Source organism: Tiliqua scincoides, chromosome 1, assembly GCF_035046505.1.
Source record: "Tiliqua scincoides isolate rTilSci1 chromosome 1, rTilSci1.hap2, whole genome shotgun sequence".
NCBI classification, from domain to species: Eukaryota; Metazoa; Chordata; class Lepidosauria; order Squamata; family Scincidae; genus Tiliqua; species Tiliqua scincoides.
In genome coordinates this window covers 271,225,888-271,253,865 of record NC_089821.1, presented here as the reverse complement: position 1 = coordinate 271,253,865, position 27,978 = coordinate 271,225,888, and the positions used below count along the sequence as shown (strand labels likewise).

General features: G+C 44.2%; 1 protein-coding gene across 3 annotated transcripts in view; it reads left to right on the top strand.

The window, feature by feature from the left end:
* ASB3 (ankyrin repeat and SOCS box containing 3) overlaps window positions 1-22,547 on the top strand; it is a 58,720-nt gene extending 36,173 nt beyond the window's left edge. For 2 of the 3 annotated variants that reach the window (XM_066611913.1, XM_066611914.1), the window contains exons 4-11: window positions 2,356-2,468; window positions 3,922-4,057; window positions 4,500-4,677; window positions 5,551-5,760; window positions 9,227-9,319; window positions 14,246-14,494; window positions 19,120-19,253; window positions 21,919-22,547. In XM_066611913.1, coding sequence (XP_066468010.1) covers window positions 2,356-2,468; window positions 3,922-4,057; window positions 4,500-4,677; window positions 5,551-5,760; window positions 9,227-9,319; window positions 14,246-14,494; window positions 19,120-19,253; window positions 21,919-22,169 — 1,364 coding nt within the window. In that variant the 3' untranslated portion in view covers window positions 22,170-22,547. The remainder of the gene's footprint in view (window positions 1-2,355; window positions 2,469-3,921; window positions 4,058-4,499; window positions 4,678-5,550; window positions 5,761-9,226; window positions 9,320-14,245; window positions 14,495-19,119; window positions 19,254-21,918) is intronic. The other variant, XM_066611915.1, reaches the window with a different exon arrangement.
* Window positions 22,548-27,978: the final 5,431 nt, after the last annotated feature.

Genomic DNA, 27,978 nt, shown 5'->3' with positions numbered 1-27,978 from the left:
ACTAGGCACATGTTGGGATTCTGTTTCCCCTGAGCTGTACCTGTCTTCCCTATGGCTACCATGGAACTCATGGCAGCAAAAAATTTCAGTTTTAAAATCTGGAGTCACACTGTGATTTTCTTAACCCTTATGAATTTGAGGCTCCTGGTAGCAAAGTGTCCTTGCTGCTGACTACCAGCAGCTAATAAATCTCAGGTGGTGATCCTGACTCCTGGAAGAATTGCATGGTGGGAGAGTGTTGCGGGTAGCTTTCACTGCAAGCAGCTGGCCAGCAGTGCAGTCTGCCTATCTCTCAAGGCCAGAGCGTAGACATTCCCAGGAACAAAGACGACAAATGGCAGATGTCCTCCACCAAACGTCCCTTTACCCCCCCCCCCCTGGAAAATGGCTCTGGCTCTCTTGCCCTGCTTCCCTCCCACAGCCTAAGGCTCCTGCCTAGATCTTAAGGATAGCTTCAAAGCCCTCATACTGCCTTTGGAGTCTGCTTTAATTTGCTCAGTCTTGGTATGCTTGCCCTGTGACTCTCACAGCACAGTGCACTCAATCCATCAGATATGGACTGGTAACTCTGGTTTTTGGTGTAGCCTTGCTGTAGTAGTCCCGCAACTCCCCCCACTATCTTTCATTGTTTGTCCCATGTGCAGTCAGATTGACATGCTCGGTACTTGTGTGAGTGCTATATGTGTGTGAATGAATCCAGTCTAAGGGCCTAATCCTATGCAATGCATGCCAGCTCACCATTCTGGCTCAGCACTGGCTGGTGCTGGGCTTGTGCGGGTGGAGCACCAGTGTTCCGCCACCTGGTGGTCACGCAGACCACCAGGCATCAGAGAGGTAGGTGGGGTCATGGGGGGAGGCAATCCAGGGCAGGGGAGGCAGGGGGAAGGCATGCCAGGGGAGAGAGTGGGGTGGGAGGGAGGCAGGACCAGTGGAGCTTCACTCCACTGGATCCTGAGTCTCCGCGTTGGGCCACCCGCCTGACATGGAGGCTCTGCATTCTACGCCAGCTCTTGGCTTGCCATAGAATTGAGTAACCCCATTGCAGGGCTGCTCGCCTTACCCAGGAGAAGTGGATGAAAGTCCACTTCTCCCAAGGAGCTGTCAGCACTGCCCACTGAGCGCTCAGGATGTAGTGGCAGCCATTTTTGGAGCTGCTGCAGCCCCGTGTGCAGCTCCTGGAGAGAAGTCATTTCTGCCCAATGTTGCATATATTCAACAGGGACCAAATGTGTATATCTGTGGGCTGGGCAAAAATTGGTTAAACTGCTTAAGGGGATGCTGCGAATAGTCCCAGGACTCCAAGTGGGAGGTATACCCCTAACCATCTCCATAACCCTCCCAAACCTAGTTCTCCACCAGTAGTTGTGGTAGTTGTTGAACTGGTTAGGACAGCAGTTCAGTGTATAGTTAATCATGCTCCTTTTAGATAAGTAAGTCTAATTAAATCTACAGTATACTTCCTACTTCCAATAAGTTTTACTTATTGTAAAAACTGCAGTCTGGGGCTTTCCCATCATGTTCAGTTTTGCCTCTCTGTGGATTCAAAAGGAAAAGGCTGTTCCTTACTTTATTATTTTTTCCAGTTCTTATACAGTCTTATGCTACTTGGGATTTTTCTTTCCAACAGACCAACATGGCTATTTATTCATTCATTCAGTTCTAACCCGCCTTTTACTAATTAGCCCCAAAACAGTACGTTCTTCACTGTACATTTCCCTCCTCTTCTGCTCCCTGAGGGCCATGTTTAATCATTTTTTCTTAAGTTTCACTCTGGAAACTGAAAGTAAGCCCAGCTGGGTGGTTGGAGGAATTTGCAAAGGGAGCCTGGATAGACATGGATCAGTTTAATCATCCCTCTACACAGCCCCCCTCTCCCAAGTATTCACATTCTCCTGGCAAATGCAGTTTGGGAATATGCGTTTGCCAGAATAACTTGAAGTCATCATTCCCTCCCACTGCTGCTTTCACTAGGCCTGCACCTGCTGAAGAAAAGTGTTCAGTTTTTCTTGGCATTCAAGCTTGTTTTCTGCTAGAAAATCACTTAATCAGACATCAAGCATTTGCTGGACCTACCTTGTGTCTTGCATTTTCAAAACGTAGTTATTGATGGTTGCGTCGGAACTCTTTGACTTCCAAAGCAGGCGTCTTTTAGGGTTTGGTTTCCCAGGGAAGTTGAGGATTGCACTTGAAGATATATGTTTTGATCGAAGGACTGTGGTATACCACAGCATGGGCATGGGCACACAGAGAATGGGTTTTGACTTCTATGGCAGACGAGAAACCACATTCTGACTTGGACGGATTTGCCAATCTGCTAAGCCAATTTGCTAATGGTTTTTAACTCTCTGTTTGAAGCTGTTGGAAGTGGACATACTGATGTGATAAAGCTGCTGCTTCAGTATGGAGCCAATGTTAACGGGCCCCACTGTTGGTCTGGATGGAATTCTTTGCACCAGGCTGCTTTTCAGGTAATCTATAAATTCATAGTTTCATTTCCATATAAATAATGTTTCACCTTCTCTATTTTTTTTAAGAAAATGACAACTTTATATAGTCCGTTCCTTTCTCTGATTTATGACAGGCTAGTGCAGAAAAGTCAGTCTAAATGCAAATGATCATTCTGAGGAGGGAAGGAACTGCTGTGAGTGGTGAACAGTGAACTTTTGTAATATTGAAAGTATTACACGCATTTTAAGAAGTGATTAGGCATGGTTGGGGCAATAAATCGGTTATTGGGCATTAATTTATTTGAAGTAATTGTGGTGCCCCAGTGCACTGGGACCCTCAAATGATCAGCGGGGGTGGGATTTAGACCTTAAAGGTGAATGCCTGCTGGGAAAAAATGCAGTATGTGGTTCCATGAATAGTTACAGCTAGTCGGTTCCTTGCTTCTTCATCACAAAGTGATTGGTCCTGTGGAAGACTTGGAATGAACTCACTAGTCCATTCTGAGTCTTCCATAGGACCAATCACTTCCACTGTTGGTTGCACTCCTAGAAACAAAAGCTCCCAGTGGTGGAGGTGTATCCTGCATGTTTATAACTCTAACGACTTTTCGTGGGACTTCCCATTTGAACAACAGAAACAATATAGGATCTCAAACTGTATTATCTGTTTTGAAAATGACCCTTCCTACAAATATACTGGGGGGGGGGGGGAGAAAGAGAGAGAGAGTCCACTTGTATTCCAAGCAAGAATACATTGATGGGCAGCAAGTCCCATGCAAATCAATGGGAATTCTAAGGAACACACTTTTGATTTGAATGTAAGTGGCAATGTCTGTGAAACTCCCTTCAATGCAGTGCCTTTAAGATCAGTGTTAAGTATAAAAACTGCTTCAACCTGAGATAATATATTTAATGATTAAGTATCAAGTTAAAATAATTCTCTCCTTAGTTTCCTTAATGATTGCTTAATTAAGATAACTTATATTGCATTGAAAAAATTTCCAGACTCAAAATTGACAGAAATGTGGAGAAGGAGTATGCTGTCTAGGATGTGGGACAGCGATCTCTTTTGAATACTTTCCCACATCAGGGCTAGTTTTTCTGGGAGAAACATTTGGTGTTCTCCTCACTGTGCCATTTTTCTGCATACAGGGATTTTTTGTTTGAAATGGTTTTTGAGATTAGCTGTGCCCTGTGCTGTCAGTAAGCTTCATCCCCCCCCCAGCACTGAGTGTGCAGAAGGTAGAAGCAGTGTGAGATACTCAGAAAGTAAAAGGTTTGATGGAAATGCAACATCTAGCCCCTCCTCATATTCTTCTAGCACATAAAGAAGAGTCAGGACGGGGACCCTGTGGTATTGGCAACCTTGAACTATGACTTGCCATTAACTGTTTATATATGTGGAGATCTTGAGAGGGTGAAAACATGAGAGAATGCCTGTCCGGCTGCTCTAATGAACTTTTCCCTCTTTCAGAGATATCCTGAGATATTGAAATTACTCCTGGACAGAGGAGCCAACAAAGAATCTGAGGATGACTTTGGGATCACGCCTTTATTCATTGCTGCACAGTACGGACAACTGGAATGCTTACGAATCCTTATATCATATGGTAACTTCTTCAGTTTCTGTGAAACAGCAGTCTTCAAAAGGATTTGAATGGTATGAAAGCTGGGTATGAAAGATGGCAGATGGAATATTCTCTCAGTGCCCTTGCTGATGAAAGCAGGATCATGGGTTCACATGATGTAGTGGAATTTGACCTGCTATTTAGACCAATTATAACTTCCCCTGGTTGCATTAGGAAGTCAAATAGTATGTCAGTGGTAAATTGTACATGGCCTTGTTTGCTGTTCCCAGCAAAGTCTGCTTGCTGTATATCAGGCTGCAGTCTCACAGTGCTGAGTTAACTCTTCCCCTGTATCCCCACTCTCATGTGCAGTAAAAGTAAACTGCAGCAGCCCATTTTATGGCAGGCCTGTGTGTGAGATGCAGAGATACTTGGCATTCCTTGTTTTTACCTTCCTGTACTGGTTTTTGGAATTCTCTCTCAGGAGCAAACATCAACTGTCAAGCCAAAGACCAGGCCACACCATTATTTATTGCTGCACAGGAGGGCAAGGGCAGATGCGTGGAGTTGTTGCTGTCATCGGGAGCAGATCCAAACCAGTACTGTAATGAAGAGGAATGGCAGTTGCCCATCCATGCTGCTGCACAAATGGGGCACAGCAAGTAGGTCATCTAAGAAGTGGCACCTTGCTTCCATTTGACTTACAGACAAATACATGCCTGCTTTGTTTACCTTGATTACAGTTAGGTTAATGTCATAGTTGTCCCTCTTGCACTTCATGATTTTTGGGCCCCACAGTTGACATTTTTCACCCCTCTGTACCCATCCCCCCACCTGAGGATAACACTTCAAGCATCTTAAGTGGGCACAAAAGCTTATGTCATTATAGATTTGTTGAAAGGATCAAGAGCTTTTCTTTTAAAAATGGTCCTTGCTGCAACAGGCTAACATGGTTATTTGTCTGGAAAACACGAATGTTAACATTGAAGGGAATGAAGAAACTGTGGGTGCTGGATGGGAATGGACATGTGTGCAGTGCTTGGAGGGGAAGTGTGGGGGAACCAAAGGAGCTGAAAAGAACCAGACAAAGCTGGGGGTGGGGGTGGAGGCAGATTGCAGACAAGTTCAGGGATTGTTGACCAGGATAGCCAAATTCCAAGCCCAGGGGCTGCACCCATCGTCAAAATATTTCAATTCCACTTTACTTTGACTTAAAGCCATCCACCTTGGTTAGAAACTAAATGTGGAAAAATATAGAAATTGCTCCTGCACCCCTAGAAAGTTATTAGCTGTTCTAGCACATCTGTTCAAAACTAAGTCCGGCTGAATCAGTGGGACTTTCCCCCTACAAAGTGTGTTTTGGAGTGCAGCCTGGCTGCATTTTAATTTAAACAAAATATTTTAGATTTGCATTTTAAAGTGATATAGGATTGAATTTTAAAAAAGCAGTGTGATTTTTTTTTTTGTCTCCCCATGAAGGATTATAATAGTGTGAATGTGTTAGCAATGCCAATGCCTGGTTTTCATCTCCACAGCATTTTGCAGTCGCTCGTTCCAGTTACTGACCAGCTCTGTGGCAGTGATGCAGCTAAAGTGAGTCCTATCTACTCCGCTATCTATGGCGGTCATGAAGAGTGCTTGGAACTCTTACTTCAAGAAGGCTACAGCCCAGATGCCCAGCCCTGTCCCATCTTTGACTGCAGATCTCCCATGTCTCTGACTTTTCAAAAGGACGTGCAAAAGGGGTATGTGTATTCCTTCTGGTGATTGACAGCCCAATCCTAACCTGCGCTGGAACAGGAAGATCAACTGATCTGCGCTGTATTTTATGTATGTAATTATACCAACCTACCTCACTAAGGCCACTCAAGGCATCTTATCAATAAAACAATACTAAAACATTAGTTTATATGATAAAAACAATAAAACACATTAAACTTGGATCACAGTTAAAATAGTTTGTAAAAAAGCATCAGTCTTCCCCTTTCCCCAGTGTCAGCATACAAAAGCTTCCCTGAATAAAAAGGTCTTAAGACCCCACTGAAAGGACTCAAGTGACGGAGTGGTTCTCAATTCCTGAGGGAGGGAATTCCACAGGTAGGGCACCACCACCGAGAAGGCCCTATTTCTTGCCACCATCCCCCTCATCTCTGCTGGTGGCAGCAGAGTTAGAAGGGCCCTCTCTGATGACCTGAGTGGATGGGTTGGATTGTGTGGAAGGAGGCAGTCCCTCAAATACTAAATAGCTGGTGCAAATCTGAGCAGCCCAGTTAGGTTGGGATGCTTGGGAGGGGTGTTAGGCCAAATCCTAAGTACCAGAGGCCAGTCCCACCTCCTCCGGGGTCCAGCTTGCCCACTGGTCTGCCTGCTGCCAGCCCCCCTGGAACACTATCCCTCTGCCCTCCCCAGAACCTCATGCCGGCAGCTTGCCACTGGTGTGACCTTTGCCGGGTCTTGATCTGGCAGGGAGGCTGGCGCACATCCTTGCACTTGAACATCCTTGCACTTGAAAAGAGGTGCAGATGTGCCTTATGACGGCCAATTGAACACTCAGGATTGTGCTGTAAGGGATACTGTGGGAACGTGCAGTGATAATTGCTCTGTGTCAGAAGTTTCCAGATTTTGGGGAAAACCTTTACAGGTCATTGTGTATACTGAGGAATCTCTGTATGCTGTCTGTATGCCCTCTCTGCTGCTTGGAGTTGATTCTTGGAGGTCTTTTGCTGGCTGTTAGTCATGTTGGCAGTGTGGATCCTCTGTGTTTCACCCCTGAATGCACCCTACAGCTACGCTTTGTCGTGGAAACCTGGTAGTGTTGGCAGGCTGGCTTGCAGATAAACATGTCTGCCACCTTCTCTTTGAGGAACCTCTGACCAGTTCCTAAGGAATCCTATGGCCCTGAGGAATAGTACTTCCTTTCCCTGAGGGTCCAAAACTACATGGTTTGGGAAATCTTTGGTCAGGTATTTTAGTGTCACTAAATGAAGCTTCTGGGGTGCTTAATGTTTTTCCCCCATGGGACTTACTGTGGATACTCGCCTACAGGGTAAGAAACTTTTGCCAAGAAATCAAGCTTTGATAATCACCTTGCCTTGTCTCCAAGGTCACTCAGGGGGCAGGGCTTTTCAGGCTGCACCAGCAATGCATTGATAATTAGAGGCTGTTAATTTCCAATGCAACCAAAGCTGGAAAGCTGCAGCCAAAGCTAACCTTTTCACTGCTCCTAAGACTTCCATTGAATTGAAGCCAGCGTCCTCTAAGTTTACATTAGAGAAGCCATTCTGCAGCCATTTTGCAGAGGTCTGTTTTTTTAAAACACCAGGGTGCCATCCTCGTTTCCATTTGAAACGAAGTCCCAGGCTACAATTCAGTGCACCATTACTTAAGAATAACACCTGTGGAAAGCAATGGGTCTGCTTCTGAATAAATAGGATTGCAACTATGTGCAGCTGCACTTACAGTAATTCCTTGTTGTCCTCCTGCTGTGAATTGAATGGCACACTCCCAGTTATGTATTATAATTTGCATGTTATATGTTGAGCTTCTGGCTTAGCACATCAGGCACCTTAAAGAAGGATTTGATTCATGGTTCTCCTGAAGAGAATTCATGGTTCTCCCAACCTTTTTTCATTTGCATACCCCATGGCAGCCCATTTCCATAAATTGTATACCTTATATTAGTTAAATGTTTATTATTAGTATAAGTCCTCATCTCCTCCATATGAAAACCCATACTTTATGTATTCATCACAGTATTTTCTCTTTTTGTCTGTTTGAAGAACAGATGCCTTTGCACTGTTTTGCACCAGAAGTGTCCTGGGAAATCCTTGGTGATTGATCACTTTCCATATTATGTTTCAGCTTTTTTTACTGTGCTGGTTTTCAATCAGTGATTGATACATGAATTGATCACCAAAAATTAGCTATTGGTGGGGCTTTCACAGCCAACTAGCTACCTCCCTTCCTGCCTTGCTGGCCCTGTAAGGCATTCTGGAACACTACTTGCCTTTTTCTGCCATTATTCAATTCTTTTTCAAGCACTCCTAAAGGTCCTGTCGAGTGCCCTTGAGGGTACATGTACCCCAGGTTGGGAACCACTGTTCTACTGGTATGTTGTTTACAGTGCACTTACTCTGATAGTGTTTACAGAAAGGTTCTGAAGACCAGAATTTTAAATGTTAAAGAATAAAAATGTATCTTATGATCTTTTACTATATTTTAAATAAATGAGAGACTGTACAGTTCTTAGGTAATAATTACTGGTAGGTTATTTTTCAGGATCTGGCCTCAGGTAAAATCAGACAGAACTATTGTCAGATACCCCCTAAGTTTAACCCCCGACTTATCCAAGGGTCAAAGAAAATTCCATGATTTTAGCTCAAAAAACTGCCCTTGACTTATCTCTGAGATCGACTTATAGGCAAGTATCTGTGGTAAATCGCTCATCCCCAGGGATTTAGTGGGGCCATGACACAGTGGCAGAGCAAAAGGTGGCACATGCAAAAGGTCCTGTTTTCAGTCTCTGGCATCTCCAGGTAAGACTGGGGTGGAGAACTTGGGAGACCTGCTGCCAGGCTAATATTATAATGCCATTGTACAAATCGATGGTAAAGCCACACCTGGAGTATTGCATCTATTTCTGGTTGCTACATCTTAAAAAGGATATAGTGGAAATGGAAAAGGTGCAGAAGAGAGCAACCAGAATGATTACTGGGCTGGGAAACCTCTTTCACAAGGAAAGACTACAGCGTTTGGTGCTCTTCAGTCTGGAAGCCATTTTCAACCACTATGCTGTGGCACACTGGTGTGCTGCGAATCGTCCCCAGGTGTGCTGCAGGAGTTTGGTGGAGGGTCATTTATTAATAGGACCATTGGGGATATGAGCCCCCTACCAACAGCAAGGTGTGCCTTGTCAATTGTCCAAAAACTGATGGTGTGCCTTGATAATTTTAGTAACTCGTCAGTGTGCCATGAGACGAAAAACATTGGAAATCACTGGTCTAGAAAAAAGGCACCTGAGGGGAGACATGACTGAGACATTAAAAATTATTCAGGGGATGGATAAAGTGGAGAGGAGGGTGTTCTTTTCTCTTTTGCACAACACAAGAACCAGGGGACAGCCACTAAAATTGAGAGTTGAGAGTTAGGACAGACAAAATAAAATATTTCTTTGCCCAGCATGTTATTACTCTGTTGAACTCCTTGCTGCAGGATGTGGTGGTGGCATCTGACTTGGATACCTTTAAAAGAGGATTGGACAAATTTCTGGAGGAAAAGTCAATCACAAGTTACAAGCCCTGATGGGTATGTGCAACCTCCTAATTTTAAAAGTAGGCTTACCTCAGAATGCCAGATGCAAGGGAGGGCCCCTGGATGCAGGTCCCCTGTTGTCTACGTGCTCCCTAAGGCATCTGGTGGGCCATTGTGAGATACAGGAAGCTAGACTAGATGGGCTTTTGGCCTGATCCAGCTGGGCTTTTTGAATGTTCAGTCTGTGTAGACCATACAGAATGAGATGCCCCAAGGGTCTGACTTGGTGTAAAGCAATTTCATATGTAAACTGTTATACAATATGGGTACTGATTTTATTCTGTTTGTAGCTAATAGAGCTTTTGGGGGAGGGAGTGGTTTACATCAGTAAAAGGGAGGGAAAGCTTGAGAACTTCCATCTCCCTTAAAAGGGCTTTAGGGCTTTTGTTTCATCCTCACCTTAGCAAGACATATTCCAGGATGGGTTGGTGCCAGATGTGGAGGAGAAAGCATCCTGTGAATGCACCTCTAGCACTCTTGTTTTAGGAGTAAGTTGCTTCCAACCTTTAATGTCATTTGTGGCTAAACCACCTGTTACGTTAAATGTGTAGTTTGGCCCTCATTTTTTTGAGTTTTTTCTACTTAAATAATGTTTGGAGGAGGGGTTAATTGGGATTGGACCTGGAGGAAGAGGGTATTTAACCCTGTCTCCTTGCATCACAGTCCTGATCTGAAGCTGCTTTTAGCCCCAGAAGGGAAGTATGCTAATGGCAGTTTTGGGGTGATGTTGGTGGGTTTTGTTTGGACTATGATGAGAGGGCAAGAGTTTGAGTACCCTCTGTCCATTTTTTCAGTGTCCCAATCCTGATCTTCCCCATTAGCTACTGGTTAAGTTGGGAAAAACAAAAAGAGCAGGGTCAATCCACACATTTAATGTCAAGTCACGTTACTTGGCTTGGGCTTAAGAAAACAGCTTCTTCCTGCATGATGTGTGCCAGTTCTGGGTCTCATCCAGGCCCGAAAGAACCTTGTCAGCATCTCCCTGGGGAAGCTCTTTGCTTTGAAGCAGGAGCTTGTCAAACACACATTCAGTCTAATTTCCTTGCTTTCAAAGGGCCTTATCAGCTATCTGTCTCTCCTGGGAACTTGACATGATTTTGTAATTGAGTCAAGTATATTCTCAATTAGCATAGTTCTCTTTTTTTATGATCTCTCACTGCCTGAAATTGCTGTTTTATTCTCTCCAGATACCAGCCTCTCACTTCCTTGTTTTTTTAAAAATAGAAGAGAGTGAGCTAAAATAGATTCCACTGGGTTTTCCTTTCCATTTAATCCATGAAGTCTTTCGTGTTACATCAGGGAGGTTGCAAAATGGCTAGCTAGATGCTGGCTAGTGTTGAGGCAAATCTGGGAAGAGGAGGAACTGAATGGTACTTGATCCAAGCTGATGTAGGGGTCCTCATGTCTTACCTCTGATCCAGCTGTGTCAAATGGGTGCCAATAGAGGCAGTTCTCAGAGGGAAGGAAAATAACCATTATCCCCAACTGAGTCAATGGAGATGAATCGCCTCTTACTCTGCTAGGTAGTGGAAGCCAGGTAGAATATTGAATTCCCCTGCCATTCTATTCTAATACTTCCCAGTCCCTTGGTATGCTAGAATGCCATTCGCATATGAATCTGAAGATTGGGACAACAACCCCAAACTGGCATTAGAAGAGAACCAGAGCCAGAGCATATCAGATAATTTATTTTTTAATAGATTTATAAGCCACTTAAAAAAAACAAATTTCAAACAAAGCAGTGACCAATAAAATAAAACATAAAAACAAGATTGACAAAATACTTTAAAAGAAAGATAATGAACAGTTGGAAGATAAAACCCCAGCAGTCTCATATAAAATAGCAGAATAAAAATATATAAGTACCATAGATACTCGCCTATAAGGCGATAAATTTGTGCCTGGAAATGATGGGAGAATCGCCCCCTGGTCTTAACTGCGCAGTCATGCAGGCAGACTGAGGGGGCAAGGGGGCCATCTGCACCCTGCCTGGGTCAGGGAGGGACTCTTCAGGGGGAGGGGCAGTGGCTCCTCCTGGGGTCTTGTGTGGGATTGTGGGATTCCTGGCAGCCTTGCTTCCTGCCCGGCCGGTTCCCCCATTGCTCAAGGAGCTGGAGGAGCCCTGGAGGAGGCAGGGTGGTGGGGGGTCAGCCTGCTGGCCCTTCGCTCCCCCTGCCCATTCAGAGTCGCTGCACGCACTCACTTGAGTCCTACCGCCTATGGAGGCAGGGAGCGGAGCTGGGGCGTCCTGACTGTCACCGCCGCTGTTGTCACCAGACCGATGGAGGGCAGGGAGTGTGCAGGGAGTGTCCTGTGCTGCCTGCTCCCTGCCAGATGCTCCCTGGTGCGGGGGCAGCCCGCCTCCCTCCTTGCCTGCCACAGACGCAGCCGTGCGCTCGGGAGTGGGCAGCGCAGGTCGCTCCCTGCATGCTCCCTGCCCTCCATCATTCTGGTGATGGTGGCGGCGGAGGCAGCAGCCAGGACTCCCCTGCTCTGCTCCATGCCTCCGCAGGTGGCAGGACTTAAGTGATTGCGTGCAGCGGCTCTGAGTGGGTGCGGGGGAGCGAAGGGCCAGCAGGCTGTCCCCCCACCTGCCTCCTGCAGGGCTCCTCTGGCTCCTGGGGGGACCGGACGGGTGGAAGGCAAGGCTGCCAGGAATCCCACAACCCCACACAAGACCCAGGAGGCACCGCTGCCCCTCCTCCTGAAGAGGGTCTACATCTGAGTAAATTGGGTGCTGCTTTCCAGTTTCTTTCACTCCCCTTCCCCCCCCCCGGTCTGGATTTGACTCCCTGCTTGATGAAATGAAACCCCATGTGCAGCTAAATCTCCCCACTGTGCAGTGTTCTTCCCTGGGCAAGAGGTGTTCTTTCTAGTTTCTTTCACTCCCATGTGTTTTTATCAAAGAAGAATATCTGTAATGATGTGGCCCTTCTGCCAAAAAGTCTGGAGACACCTGATCTATGAGATAGATAATAGTTTTTAATAAATTAGAAAATGTATTAAAAACAGTTTTTGCTATGCTGGGTATACATACTATATATACTATGTCTGTATACTGTGTTTTTAATAGAGACTGTATAGTTCTTAGGTAACAATTACTGGTAGGTTATTTTTTGGGATCTGGCCCCAGGTAAAATGAGACAAAACTATACTCGGACACTCCCCTAAGTTTAACCCCCGACTTATCTGAGGGTCATAGAAATTTCATGACTTTTGGCTCAAAACCTGCCCTCTGCTTATCTGTGAGGTCGGCTTATGGGCGAGTGTCTGCGGTGAATGTGAAAACTGAGTGGAAAAGGAAATTTGTCAGTGTGGGGAGGCGATGATGATAATAATGCTTAAGAATACTTACTGCCTTACAACAAGAGTAATTCACAAAGCCATTTACATAGTAAAATAAATCAGTTCCTTTCCAAGCCCAATTCAAAGTACTGGTTATTATCTTTAAAGCCCTGCACAGTCCAGAACCAAGCTTCCTGAAGAACTGCCTGCATAGATATGGTCTGGCCCAGACCCTAAAATCATCATCTTGGTTTTGATCCAGAGAGCAGGACCCAAGTTGATGATTTTAGGGTCTGGGCAAGTCCATATTGATGCAGGCAGTTCTTTAGGAATCTTGGTCCTGGACTGTGCAGGTCTTCGATAATAGCTAACACTTTGAATTGGGCTTGGAAAGGAACTGTTAACCAGTGCAGATGGTAACACATTGGTGTGATATGCTCACATTGTCTCACATTGGTCATCAGCTTAGTGGCCTCACTTTCCATCAGTTAAAGTTTTCCTTCTATCTTCAAGGGCAGTTCTTTGTAGCATGCATGCTCTAGTCTAGAGCGCAAACGGTAGGCTATACGCTTCCAAATAGCCTCTCTGCATCCTCAAGCTGAACAACCTGAACGGTATCCATAACAGCTGGACTAGACGGTACACTGGCTGTGTCCAGTTGAAATTCTTTTAGAACGATAGTGTCTGGTTTGGAGCATAGCAGTTTGATTTTATCTTCAAAGTGTAATGCAAATTGCTCACAGTGGGATTTGATCTTCCTGGTCTGAATGCAATAAACCCTTCACCACTTGAAAACAGCTCTACTGACCAACATTGTGCAGATGTGATAGTGGCAGAGAGAAATGCCTCTTGGTTGCAATCGGTGCCTATAGAGTAATTCCTAATGAGGGTTGCAGCCTGAGTTTCCTTGGGTTTGCTGCAATTTTTTTGCCACTTATGCTCTAGCTGTGAGCCTAACCACTTCATTGCTCTCAACTTCTCAGTATACCAAGGAGCTATGAATTGGCCATAAACATCTAAGCGTGATCGCATCAATTGCCTGGGTCATCTCCCCAATGCAGAGTGAGCCTAGGACCTGAAGGGAGCTGGAGATGGAAAATCTGCTCTAGCCTGTATGCTCATTGCTACTTTCCATTGTCCATGATCAGTGGAGCACTTTTGGTGGCTGCAGTTCTGATGGGAGGCAGATACTTCTCGTTCTTTCTGCTGCTCTTCTGTTAAACTCTGTACCTACTTCCAGGTGTCTTCTCTCCACCTCCCCCCTCCCCCCCCAGGAGCTTCCCCCTGAGGTTGAAAATAACTAATTCTTAAACTGTGCCATTACTTGTGGTGCATGAACAGGCCAAATTGTTCTAGAACTGTGATTTTCAATCTCTTTCATCTCGTGGGACACTGTCAAGGTGCTAGAATTGTCAAGGCATGCTATTGGTTTTTTGAAAATTGACACAGCACATCACATTGCTGGCAGGGGGGCTCATATCCCCAATGGCCCTACTAACAAATGATCCTCCCCCAAACTTCCACAGCACACCTGTGAATCATTCCACAGCTCACCAATATGCCATGGCACACCGGCTGAAAGTTTTGAAAACCACTGCACTCCGTTAACAGATTTGTGTTTGTATGCTATTGCAGACGTCGATTAATCCATGTTCTTGTGAAGTACGGGATCACTCTCCTTGAAACGGATTTAGGCCTCTGCCTGCACCATGAGCGCTTCTCAGAATTTCAGTACTTCTTGAAGCGAGGCTGCAGGCTTCCTTGCAGCCAGCACATGCTCGCCTTCTCAAATTCTGCAATGAAAGTCAGAGGCAGGTACAAAGAGTGGCTGCCGTCTCTCCTGTTGGCTGAATTCGATCCATCAAACCTCCTTTGTGAAGCATGGTAAGGAAGATGCATGCCTATGTATATGTACACCCATATTTCTATATACTCAAGCACATATATGAGTGCCCATTATTTATTTTGTGGATGGTCTGACCTGAATTCTGCTTGCTTTTCTTGTTACCTGCCAGTGATGATGAAGGCTTTCTTAAAGTTTTTCACTCGCAGTTCAGTACTTAGCATTAGAAGGTGCTGCAAGGGCTTTCAGGCTTCTCAGGTGAGAGGTTTGAGATGAGCAGAACCGTACATTAACCTGTGCTCCTCTTCAACTCTGGGAAATGTGCCAAAGTAAGGAAAGAGACAAAAAAATTATAGTGTGTGTGTTTTGGTTTTTCTTTTCCCGTCTCTGAAGGAATGCAGCTTTTCAGCATGGGTAATTTTGTCAGCACTTTTTAAAAAGGTGATTATCTGCAAGGAAACCACAAGGTCGAATATTTATAAAGGAGAGAGAAGTTAGTTTCTCATAGTGTTTTGGGGAAGGGAACAAGAGGCTCTGCGTGGGGGGAAAAATACCTGGGGAGGCACTAGTTTATCTAAGGGGGGGACGGAAGGATCCCAGGTACTAAACCTGAGGGGGTGTCAAAGCCAAGGGTACAAAGTTTTTAACAGCCCAAATCTACTTCCCCTACTGTTGCACAGCAGTTTCACTACATTTAGAGGTCTTCATCTTTATCTTCATCTTTTCAGTTTCCTTCCTGATCTTGTGGTGGCCCCTCCCTCTGCTCAGGCCTGTTCCAGATTGTATTCTCAAATCCCTTGTCTTTTGATTCTGTTATAGGAAGTTTAATTCCCATCTTGTGACTGAATGTGGTATAAGCGCCTGTAGTGTATAAAGCTTGTATAATCCAATGGTCTGTGTGAAATTGACTAGAACAGTGTTTCCCAAACTGTTGGTCTGGACCCCACCAGTGGGTCATGAGCCGATTTTTGGTGGGTCATGAACAGTTTTTGAAACTTTTTTTAGAAAACCCTTTGCAAGCACCCTTTCGTGGTTTGCAGAACAGTGTTAGCTGGAATGCTAACCTGTGGTATGAATTAGGGTTGTATGCTCCCTTATGTGGGTTGTCCCCCCATTCCTTTTTGGTATTAATCACTGTTGCACCACTATTTGCAAATCATTTTCAATCCCTGGTTTTAAAGTTAATTGTGGTGGACATTCATCTCAGTGTAGATGTAATACTGTGTCGTGATTAATGCTAGAAAAGGGAGGGATTTGTCGGGAAGAGTGAAAAGAAGCCAATTCCTGACCGTGGTTTAAAAGATTGAGGAAAATGAAATCTGCATTAGGCTTGATTCATAGCAAACTCTAGTTAGCGTGGTTAAACCCTGCAGGAGAATTTATACAGGAGAGAGGATGGGAGTGCAGGGACAGAGAGCATATGACTTCACACCCCAACCCCTTAACCATGGTTTTGGGAGCATGAGGTCTGCTTTAACCTCAAGTCTTTGAAACAAGCAGGCTTGTAACAGAAACAAACAATTATTGCCTGACAATGAAGTTGGGAGAAAATGACAATGGAACATGCTTACAGAAAGATCACGGTGCTGATCTTTTCATAGTATTGTGTTATTTCTAATTCCAGCTGTGCTGGCTCGTCACTGAAGGCAGGAGGTCTGACTCCATTGAGTGAAAGGGGAAAGCTGCCATATGCTACTTTTCTAAACTTCCAGACAGCAAGAGTGGGCTGGCAGTGTGTAGCCCACCTTCTGTCAGAAATGGAGAGGGTGGCACATAACAACTTCTCTGAGCCTCGAAAGGGCAGGAAACATCTTCTTGTTGAACACGATAGACTTGCAGTCAGTTTAAAATAATAAAAGGAGCCTTATTCTGCAGCCAAATGCCATTAAAGGTCACAGGATTCAGCATGCATGGAAGAGTTTCTTTTAACCGCTTCAGTCCCTAGCAGAGTTTCTCACTTGAAGGCAAATCACGGATTCCTTAAGGCAGATGAAGTAAAGCCCTTAATTATGGCACTTTAATGAGCTTAGGGTTTCCAACTGGCAGTCTGCTTTCTAAGTGTAATTTAGTACTGGAGAAGGAACCCCCTCCCCAAAAGCTTTGCGAAGTTCATCAAACCAAAGAAAATCTCATTGGCCCCAAGCCTGAAGGTGCCTGCTCAGGTCATTGGGTAATTGAGATTTATTGATTTCTAAATGGTTTTGACCCTACTCTTTTATCCAAAAGATAAGCTGACTACATTTAAAATATCAGCAAATTTAATATAAAACCACAAAATCAGACAGGCAACACAGCATAGCAGTTAAAACACCTCAGTAAAAGGAGTCAAAAGCTGTTTGAAACAAAACTATCTCCCCTATCTACCTGAAGACAAATCAAGATGAGAACAAGTGAGTCTCCTTCAGGAAAGTTCCAGATTTTTGGGTTTTATAACAGAAAAGATCCTTTCCCTCATGTTCACGTCCAACAACAGGGGATATGGGGCAGAGTCTCTGACAAACATGGAGATTTAGGCATGTTTATACAAGAAAAGATGGTGGTTAAAGTAACTTGGTCTCAGACCATACTATAAAAAGGTCAATACTACCGTGTTTCCCTGAAAATAAGACCAAGTTGTGATCAGGGCCAGGACGGGGGGGGGGGGGGGCTGTGGACAGGGTCCTCGGGCGGGGGCAGGTGGACAACATGACCAGGAAAGCTGCACTCCCACGCACGCGCCACCTAGAAAGCGCCTGCTGTGCTGCCTTGGGCAGAGGATGCTGAGGAGGAGCTGAGGCGGGAAGCAGCAAGAGGCAAACCTGCCTACCCGGCTCTGAGGCTCTCCACACTTTCCAGGGAGTAAGTCCCATTAACTATAAAGGGACTGACTTCTGAGTAGACAGGCAGGCAAGGATCTTCCTGGGCGCTTAGGGGACACCCTCTCCACACCTTCCAGGGAGTAAGTCCCATTAACTATAAAGGGACTGACTTCTGAGTAGGCAGGCAGGCAGGTATCCTCCTGGGCGCTGAGGGGATATTTTTGTATGGTATATTTTTGTACATGAATAAATGTAGACTTTTGTACATGAATGCCTGTGAATTGTTGTACATTTAAAAAAAAAAAAAGACCTACCCTGAAAATAAGACCTAGTGTGTTTTTTTGAGCCAAAAAAATATATAAGACAGTGTCTTATTTTCGGGGAAACGGTAGCATTTTGAATTGAGTCTGGATGGCGGTGTAGGTTGAGGAATGAGTTCCAGCAGACAAGAGAATCCATATAGCCATGGTACTGATTACTTTTTATAACTACAGCCCTGGTTCATGTGTCTTGTGTTTCTCAGTCTGGATACGTTCTATGGTTATGATGCACCAGTTTACCAGGGTTGAGTAGGGAAGGAGCAGTGAGTAGCAATTGGGAAGTTAATGACTCCTCTTCCCCTTAGAAGTTTGGGGTTACTGAGTCTTGTCAGGCTGAGCCAGTTATCTTCGGATCCCCCTCCTTATGAGTGCCAAATGCAAACTGGAGAACCTTCTCCAGATAGGAGTCTCCCTGTCCCTTGAGATAATCTTCTGAGGCCCTTCTCAGGGCATCCCTGACTTCAGAGTTTAGACAAGCACTACAGAGTTTAGACAAGCATCCCTGACTACAGAGTTTAGACAAGCACTACAACCACAAGGTGGTTCTGGCACAGCATCTAGTGTGACTGAAAAGGCCAATCTGGGAGTGACAATCCCTTCCACACCGGGAGCAAGTGCAGTCTGTCCCTGGTCTGTCTCCCTGGCTATGGGCCTTCCTTCTTTGCCTCTTTGCCTCAGACTGCTGGCAAAGTGTCTCTTCAAACTGGGAAAGGCCATGCTGCACAGCCTGCCTCCAAGCAGGCCGCTCAGAGGCCAGGGTTTCCCACTTGTTGAGGTCCATCCCTAAGGCCTTTAGGAAGATCATGCCTGTGGTGAGGTTGAACTAGGGCAGTGACTTTTAATCTTTTTCATCTCATGGCACACTGACAAGGCACTAAAATTGTCAAGGCACACCCTCAGTTTTTTGACAATTGACAAGGCACACCACACTGACAACAGGGGCTCACGTCCTCCAGTGGCCCTATTAACAAATGATCCTCCCCCAAACTCCCATAGCACACCTGCAGACCGTCCACGGCACACCAGTGTGCCATGGCACAGTTGTTGAAAATGGCTGTACTATGGACTTTTCAGCACATGCTCCAACCACTATGCTACTCTATTATCAAGATACAATAAGGTGTACACACCATTGGATTAACGCTGCTTTAGTTTACCTTGAGAGAAAATTAGCATGGAAAGGAGACTTCCTGTGACCATAAGAAATCTAATATACTTGTGTGTCCTGCCGGAAGAAAGGAAAAGTGTTCATAATTGACATCTTGGACAAGAAACACAATGAGTTTTCATTGTGTTACTGGACTGGTATATTTGTGTGCTTGTTTGTCTTTTTTGTGATTCTGTGTTGGAGAGGAGCATATGAATAGAGTGCTGGTGGAACATAATGGGATGAACCAATACAGAATATTGTGTTGAGTGATTTCTCTTTGGTGTGTTTGTGATACATTTGATATAAACTTGTTGCCAGGAAGAAGAAATGAAAGCATGAATCCTACAGATCCTTTTCTTGCCCTTCCACTAAAATGCCTGCGTTCTGCTCAATCCTAGGATTTGCTCTGCGAGCAGCGATGTCCTCAACTTCCTGCTAGAGTTCACTAACTGGAAGCGACTTCCTTGGCATGTGGAGCAGATCCTTTCGGACCACAGAGGAGTGTCTACATGGGTACCCTCTAGTCATTTTGGTAAGCAAACAGCCAACTGATCCACTTTTGTAACACTCCATTTATTTCTTGGCAAATCGCTCTTTGAGATGATACACAAGTAACCAAAATCCAGTTACAAATCACTCCAATGAAAGCTTTATTGAGTTCATGAAAGAAACAGCACAATGATGAAATCAACCTATTTCAAAGGTAGATTTTCATAAGATCAACCACTTTTCAAAGAGATATTTTCACTCACCGTTAGCTCCAAATCATTGCTTAGCAGCCTAGGTTGCTGCTCTTGGGTGCCTTGTATTCAGCTATGATCTGCATGTGATTTTGTTTCTGATCCTGGACTCCTGTTGGTACTTTTGCAAGACTCCTTCATAGGTGGTATGATGGAACCCAGCCTGGAACACAAAATAAAAGCAGTTTCATCTGAATCTATATTGAGTATTTATCTCTTGAATTTATACCCTGCTTTTTCTCCTTGAAGGGCATTCAAAGCAGTACAAACCTTACATTCACATAAAAAACACCCCTTACAAAAAAACGACAACTTTTAAAAAAAACACATTAAAAGCCATGTACATGAACAACCAGCAGTAACCTCTTGCCTTTGCCACAAGAACCCTGGTGGTTGCTCAAAGCACTTGCTTTGCACGTCGAAGGTCCCAAGTAATTCCCTGACATCATCAGTTTAAAAAACATGATCTCTAGCAGCAAAGCCGGGAGTTGAGCTTGTAGAGATCCTTTACCAGCCAGAGTCAACAGTATTGAGCTAAAGAACAGTGGGACAGAGCTGTTTGATATGCAGTGCGTGGAGTGTAGGAGCAGAGGCAACTTAGCTTTTCCAATTAGGCTCCTGAAATGAGTGTGCTGTTGTGTTTTTTATAAATGATCCTGTGGCTCTGCTTGATCCTCTCCTGGAGAAAAGGTCAGCCAATTATTCCTGGCAATGGTAAAGCTCTGGACCACCCACTGGGGAGGCAAAAGAGTGCAGAAACAGTATGCAATCATCAGTTGCTAACTAGAGACTCAGGAGAATGAAATACTAGCTTTTAATAATAGAAAGGTTAGGCTTGTCTGATCAGGCAGTGTCTCTTCTCTCGTGTGTGCAAGGCCAGAAAATGTACTGAGATGGCACAGCCTGAATATTTGCTTAATTAATCTCGCTTCATGGTCTTTATTAGTTTGCCTGCTAGATGTTTTCACAATTTTGCGTTTCCTGTTTGAAGATCTGTATCATAAGAGTATAAGAAATGTCCTGTTGTATCAGCTCAAGATTCAGCTTGTCCAGCATTCAGTTACTCGTAGTGGTCCACCAGCTGCCTCTGGGAAAACGCCCACTACTGCTCTTCTGGTAATTCGGAGGCATATTGTCACTGAAAATGGACATGGCTCGAAGCCATCATGACTAGTAGCCAATGACAGATCCGACTTTTGTCCCATCCCCGCTTAACCCATTTTTACCTGTCCCACAAGTGTGTGCATTTGGTCCCTGTTGTATATAAGCAACATTGGGCAGAAATAGTTTAAAGCTATCCAAGCTGGTGGCCATTACCATATCTAGTGGCAACAAATTTCACAGACTGATTGAGTGCTGTATGAGGAAAATCTCCTGCCTGTCAGCTTCCTTGGATGAATTCTGGTTCTAGTGTTCTGAGAGAGGGAGTGAAACTTCTCTTGTTCCACTTTACTGCTTTTCTTAAAAAAAAAATAAAAATCTAGAGTTGCAAAATTGTGCTTGTTAACATGGTGAACTGACTTCAGTCTTGTGTGTGGATACTTTTTTCTTTTTCAGGGGGGAAAAAGCCTTTGGAAGCCTCAGTACCCATGTTGTGTGTGAAATTCACAAAGTGAGCCTTATATTCAGGTTCACTTATATTGAAAGGAAAGTTGCAACTCACTTGATGAGTAAATTCAGGATGAAAGTACTTGTTTGCACAGTTCACAGTTTATGGAATTTGCTGCCTCTTCCTCCCAGGGAAGTTAAAATGGAATTCAGTTCTGGGTCAATTTTGTCTGTCCCCTTTCCTCAGAACCTAACTTTAAAAAGCAGCTTGATAAGCAGTTTAGAGATATTTCTTGTAGAATAATATGTAATTTTTTTGTTTGCAGTGTTAACTTTATAATAAAATTACATTTCTGCCTGTTTAATAAGGTTAAAAATCAAAATATAAGCAGTTTAATAGGTTTTCTAAACAAAATACAGAAAACTGCGTTAAAAAAAGAAAAGCAAAGAAAACCTTAATCTGTACAAGAGAAACTGTGTTCCTTGTTATTGAACTGCTAATTTTAAACTGGTTACTATTTTTTGTGTTTAGGAGGTTTGATTCCAGTTCAGATTCAAAGTAGCCAAAATTTTTAAAGTGAATTTTTCTCTTCAATGGGGAAAAAAAAAGGTGGGGGGTTAATTCATAGAGAAATTCATGCCACTGAATGCCAAGTGCTTGGGAGGGGGATCTATAGCAGAGGTGCAGTATTGCCTTTGTTGGAGCTTCTTGGAGGCATCTGGTTGGCCATTGTGGAAAAACAAGATAGTAGACTAGTTGCTCCTTGGTCTCGTCCAAAAAGGAGAATTTTTATATTCCAATTGATTTGGAGCACACATTCTTGGTGCAAGAATATCTCTTCTGGCCTTTGGGGGTGATGGCTCAGACAGTACTGTGCTCCTGGTAATTTTATTTCTTCCTCTTGACAGAATTTATACCTTCCTTGTCTCACCTTTGCCGCCTGGAGATCCGATCACTTTTGACAAGCCAGCGCTTACGGTCAGACCAGTTTATCCGCCAGTTGGCATTACCAACTTGCTTGCAGGACTTTTTGCTTTACTCTGATGTTTTGAGAACTCATGACATTTCAGACTCTTGGCTCCAGCTGGGAGAAGCATGTGAAGGAAATGGCCTGCTTCCTCAATCCAATTCAGAAAATACGGAGAAAAGGGAAGCATAGGACTGATGAAGAGCCATCAAAACATGTAAGACTGCTGACTTTCACATGAGCGAGCGATGCTGCACTCTCTACTGCCACTCTTCATACAACATTCTCTCTAAGAGACTCTTGCGCTCTATTTTAATGCACGGATTTAAACTTTTCTACATTGTTTCCCGTCAACAGTGCTGAACATTCAAATGAACACAGATTTTGTACAAAAAGCAATATTAGCATTGATCATTCCAAAATAAAGACATGTTTGTAGACTACTGATGGTGTTCTCGCCAAGGTTGGCCCAAGACCTAGTGACACTTGAGACCTCATGCCAAATGCTGCCCCCCCATACCTGATGGTTTGCCAGCCCCTGCTTCTCTCATCTGCCTGAGGTGGCAGTTTTACTTTGCCTCATGGATCGACTGGTCCTGGCTGTCGCCTTCCTTCGATACTGGAGAGCTGTCAACAGTACTGGATTACATGGGCCAATGGTCGGACTCTATGTAAGGCAAATTCATGAGGCACTCTCTTGCCTTTTTTCCCTCTTAAAGTGCTACATGTGTCTTTGTGGCCATCAGCAATCAAATTTTTTAATCCACTTTTGCACTGTACTGTGTGAACCTATAAGCAAATTGTAGTTTTTAAAGCATAAAAACATAAGGCATAAAAATCTACAAAATTCTTTTGAAAACAGTGGACACTAAATTCTAATTCGGTTTTGTTGGTTTTCTCATTTGTGGTCTTAACAACAGTTACCAGGTCATGCAACATGTCACACTTACTTTGATAACTTCTTATCCCTGCTTAATGGAAATCAGATGCCTGAGAGTATTAGTCAAGTTCAAATATTTTATGGTACCTTTTATAACTTTGTAGTGTGGTGGTTAGAATGTTGCCCAGAAAAGAGTCACGTTCAGGCTTTCACTTGGCCAGGTAGCTCACTTGCAGGGCTGTGGAGTTCATACCGATTTCCAACTCCTTAGGCCTGTTCAGTTGGAATCAGAGTTATGGAGTTGAAGGCAGATTTGGTACGGGCTCCATAGCCTTGCTCACTTGGATGACCTTGGATCAGGGTATTGCACAGTGGACTGGCCCATCACTCAGGGTGGCTGTGAAGATAAAAAGCTGTGGGATCAGGCAGTGTATGCTGCCCTGAACTTCTTGGAGGAAGTATGGGATAGAAATCAAATACAGTAGCGGTTCTCAGACTGTGGGTCTGTGGGGCATGACCAGATTTTTGGTTGGTCATGAAACTGACAAGGCAGATTAGGCTATGTGCATCAAACAACCTGCTACTGGGGGGGGGGGCGTCACTGCTGCCCAATCACCATTATAGCCACAGAGGCTTGTGCGGCTGATAAAGTGAAATCTTTTTTTAGGTGAGTCCTGATGCTAAAAAGTTTGAGAACCATTGAAATACAGCAGTAGTTCTCAAACTTTTAGCACTGTGACCCACTTTTTAGAGTGAGAATCTGTCAGAACCCACTGGAAGTGATGTCATCAAGCAGGAAAATTTTTAACAATCCTAGGCTGAAATCCTGCCCACTCTTACCCTGAAGTAAATCCCATTTACTATCATTGTTAAAAGCATATACCTAGTAGCCTGTCCAAAGTACAGATCTGTTACATTTTCCCAAATGCAGTCACATATCATAGTAGCATCAAAACTAATATATTAAAAATAAAATATTGAAATGAATGGGGACCCTCCTGAAATTGGCTTGTGACCCAAAGTTTGAGAAATGCTGAAATACAGAATATCCACAGACAAGAGGGATGCTTTCTTTCTAAATGAGGAATATATGCAAATACAGGGATGTGCATATAATAACTATTATGTTCCAGGACCCCTTGACATTACAATATTCCTGGATTGTTCTAGTTGTTACATAAAATCATCCATGCTAAATCAGACCAAAGGTTCATTTAGCCCAGCATCCTATTTCCTATGATTGACAACCAAATGTATCAAGGAAACCTATAAGCAGGGTTTGACAGCAATAACCATTTTCCATAGCTTGTTCCCTAGCAGCTTGTATTCAGCTGCATATTGTTCCTAAACATGGAAGTTCTGCTTAGCCATTATGCCCAACAACTGCTGATAGACTTCAATGAATTTTTCGATCTCCTTTAAAGGTAGCAGCTGTCACCACTTCAGCAAATTCTAGAAGATACAGGTGGGGCATGGTTATCTGCGGGGTATCTGTTCTCAGACTCATTGTGGATACTGAAAATCGTGAATAATGAAATCCGTGGTTTCAGCCCCTTGATGTTGTGCTCCAGTCACCTCCGAAGGACTTTCTGAAGCTCTTGGAGGGCTTCCTCAGCGAATGCCTTTATAAGGGCAAAGAAGTAACTTTTTTTTTTTTTTTACCAAAATGGTCATTCTGAAACCCATAGAGGCTTTGTGCATGACCTTTGTGGGTTTCAGAAAGCCCTCCAGAGGCGACCAGAGCATAGCTCAGGCCATCTCCAGAGGGCTCAGGTTGGGCCAAGTCTGGGTCAAACGCGGGTCTGGGTCTCTCACGTTGAACCAGATCTGCCAATAAGGATCTGCAGATATATAGGCCCCACCTGTACTCCCTCCCTTAAGTGGTCCTCAGTTTACTGATGCTTCCCTCCTTTCCCAGGGTCTGTGAAGCTTTTCAGCTGCATTAAATCTGCAAGAACCCCTGAGATTTTATTTGTAAACAACGTTTTTGACCGACAAACAAGCACCGCGCTGCCACTGTCTGAGCAAAATGTGTTCTCAATTGTTCCTTTCAAGGCTGCTGCACTTGAGATGCGCATTGATTCCCTTGACCTTCCTCTCCTTCTCTTCTTACAGCCTCCAGTTCTTTAGCTAAAGGATGGATCACAAATGGCCCCCAAACTTCTGAAGTATAGAACAACTCCTCTTACAATGCAATTCCACTCTGGGGAGAAAATGCAATGAGAGCAGTTTTATACTAACAGGAGTAAGCATAAATATTTGATACACTGTTCAAGCTGAGAGCATGAGGAGGTGGGAGCCTAGAATGTTTCCCCCCTTTTCTGTGTTTGCCATTTGCTGGTGTTTGCATTGCTGCTAGTACTGCTTTCCAGGAGTTGAAAAGGAACACTGTCCCTTTTAATCCAAAATTCAAATATAACTTTTTATACTCATTATGCTAAAAGTGTAAAACAGCACTTTGAAATCAAAATCATATACTGGAAAGGACTATTTAAAATTGACAATTGGAATAAAGATGTCTGTATTCCAAATTTAAATTCCCAAGGAAGCACTGTTAAATAGTAATGCCCTGGCAGCCACTAAAAGGGAAATTTCCATGTCCTCTGTCTGTCTGTCTGTCTGTCTGTCTGTCTGCTCAAGCATCCCAAATAATTGTTCAGTTTGAGCACATCATGTTGATAGCACAAAGAGCTCAATCTTCTCTATATGAACAGATTGCATTAAACTGCCAATGAAAAAGCAGGAAGGCTGGTCAATAGGAGGATGGTAATGCTGGCAAGTTTGAGGGAGTCTTCCTCATAGTCAAAATGGCCACTTCTGCCGCATTCTATGGTCCACTTGAATGCATGGCTGGGGGGGCGGGAGGATTGTGACCACACTTGTAAATCAGATTTCTGAAGTATCAGCTAGCCAAGCTTCCTGGTGCTGGTACAGAAGGATCCCCACACCAGATCCTTTCACGCTATCACTAAAGGTGTAACCATGTCAAATTTAGGGTTGAAGTATAACCACTGGTCACAGTTCCACTTTTTCTTAAGTGTTGGGGGATGGGAAGAACAAGTCAAGAGACCTTGAAAGAGAGGGGGCTTTAGTTTCAGTGAGCTGGGAAACCTGTGTTTGGGCTGATGGTTTCTTGTGTAGGAAATATTTTACATCCAGTCAGGCAAACCCACAAGTGCAGAGGTACAGCCTGGGCACAGATTTATCACTTCAGTGATAACTAAACTTAAATGAGAGAGTATATCAGGGAATGAAGCATTGATTGGAAAGGTTTGGACCTGTGCAGTGGGCCTGGGGAAGTGATGGCAGAAGAAGGAAGCAACCAATGATGGGCTGCTTACTATGTGGGAATCATGCTCTGGGTAGTTGTTTCCTTTGTTTAATTGCTAGGCTGGTCCTGATTCCTGCATTCAGTGATAGATTTCTGGGATGCAGAGCAACACCAGTCCTGTTTAACTTCCTTTTTCAAGTTGAGGATGTGTGTACAGTGCCATTTATGCACAGGGCAATTAAAAAACTCAACTCGTATGTTGCTCCCTTCTGAGGCCACATAAGAACAGCCCCACTGGATCAGGCCATAGGCCCATCTAGTCCAGCTTCATGTATCTCACAGCGGCCTACCAAATGCCCCAGGGAGCACACCAGTCAACAAGAGATCTGCATCCTGGTGCCCTCCCTTGCATCTGGCATTCTGACATAGCCTACTTCTAAAATCAGGAGGTTGCACATACACATCATGGCTTGTAACCCATAATGGATTTTTCCTCCAGAAACATGTCCAATCCGCTTTTAAAGGCATCCATGCCAGATGCTGTCACCACATCCTGTGGCAAGGAGTTCCACAGACCAACCACACGCTGAGGAAATAAATATTTTCTTTGTCCTAACCCTTCCAACACTCAATTTTAGTGGATGTCCCCTGGTTCTGGTGTTATGTGAGAGTGTAAAGAGCATCTCTCTATCCACTTTATCCTTCTCATGCATAATTTTGTATGTCTCAATCATGTCCTCCCCTCAGGCGTCTCTTTTCTAGGCTGAAGAGGCCCAAACACTGTAGCCTTTCCTCATAAGGAAGGTGCCCCAGCCCAGTAATCATCTTGGTTGCTGTCTTTTGCACCTTTTCCATTTCCACTATGTCCTTTTTGAGATGTGGCGACCAGAACTGGACACAATACTCCAGGTGTGGCCTTACCATCGATTTGTACAACGGCATTATAATATTAGCCGTTTTGTTCTCAATACATTTTCTAATGATCCCAAGCATAGAATTGACCTTCTTTACTGCCGCCGCACATTGTGTCGACACTTTCATCAACCTGTCCACCACCACCCCAAGATCTCTCTCCTGATCTGTCACAGATAGCTCAGAACCCATCAGCCTATATGTGAAGTTTTGATTTTTTGCCCCAATGTGCATGACTTTACACTTACATACATTGAAACGCACCTGCTATTTTGCTGCCCATTCTGCCAGTTTGGAGAGATCCTTCTGGAGCTCCTCACAGTCACGTCTGGTCTTCACCACTTGGAAAAGTTTGGTGTCATCTGCAAACTTTGCCACCTCACTGCTTACCCCTGTCTCCAGGTCATTTATGAAGTGGTTGAAAAGCACCGGTCCCAGGACAGATCCTTGGGGCACACCGCTTTTCACCTCTCTCCATTGTGAAAATTGCCCATTGACACCCACTCTCTGTTTCCTGGTCTTCAACCAGTTCTCAGTCCATGAGAGGACCTGCCCTCTAATTCCCTGACTGTGGATTTTTTTTAGTAGCCTTTGGTGAGGGACCGTGTCGAACACCTTGTGAAAGTCCAGATATATATTGTCCACAGGTTCTCCCGCATCCACATGCCTGCTGACCTTTTCAAAGAATTCTATAAGGTTCATGAGGCAAGACTTACCCTTACAGAAGCCTTACAGAAGTCTGGTCTTCACCACTCGGAAAAGTTTGGTGTCATCTGCAAACTTAGCCACCTCACTGCTCAACCCTGTCTCCAGGTCATTTATGAAGAGGTTGAAAAGCACCAGTCCCAGGACAGAGTTTTGGGCAAACTCTAGGTCCAGGTCCCAGGACAGACAAACTGTGGAGTTTTTTCAGTAGTCTTTGGTGAGGGACCTTGTCA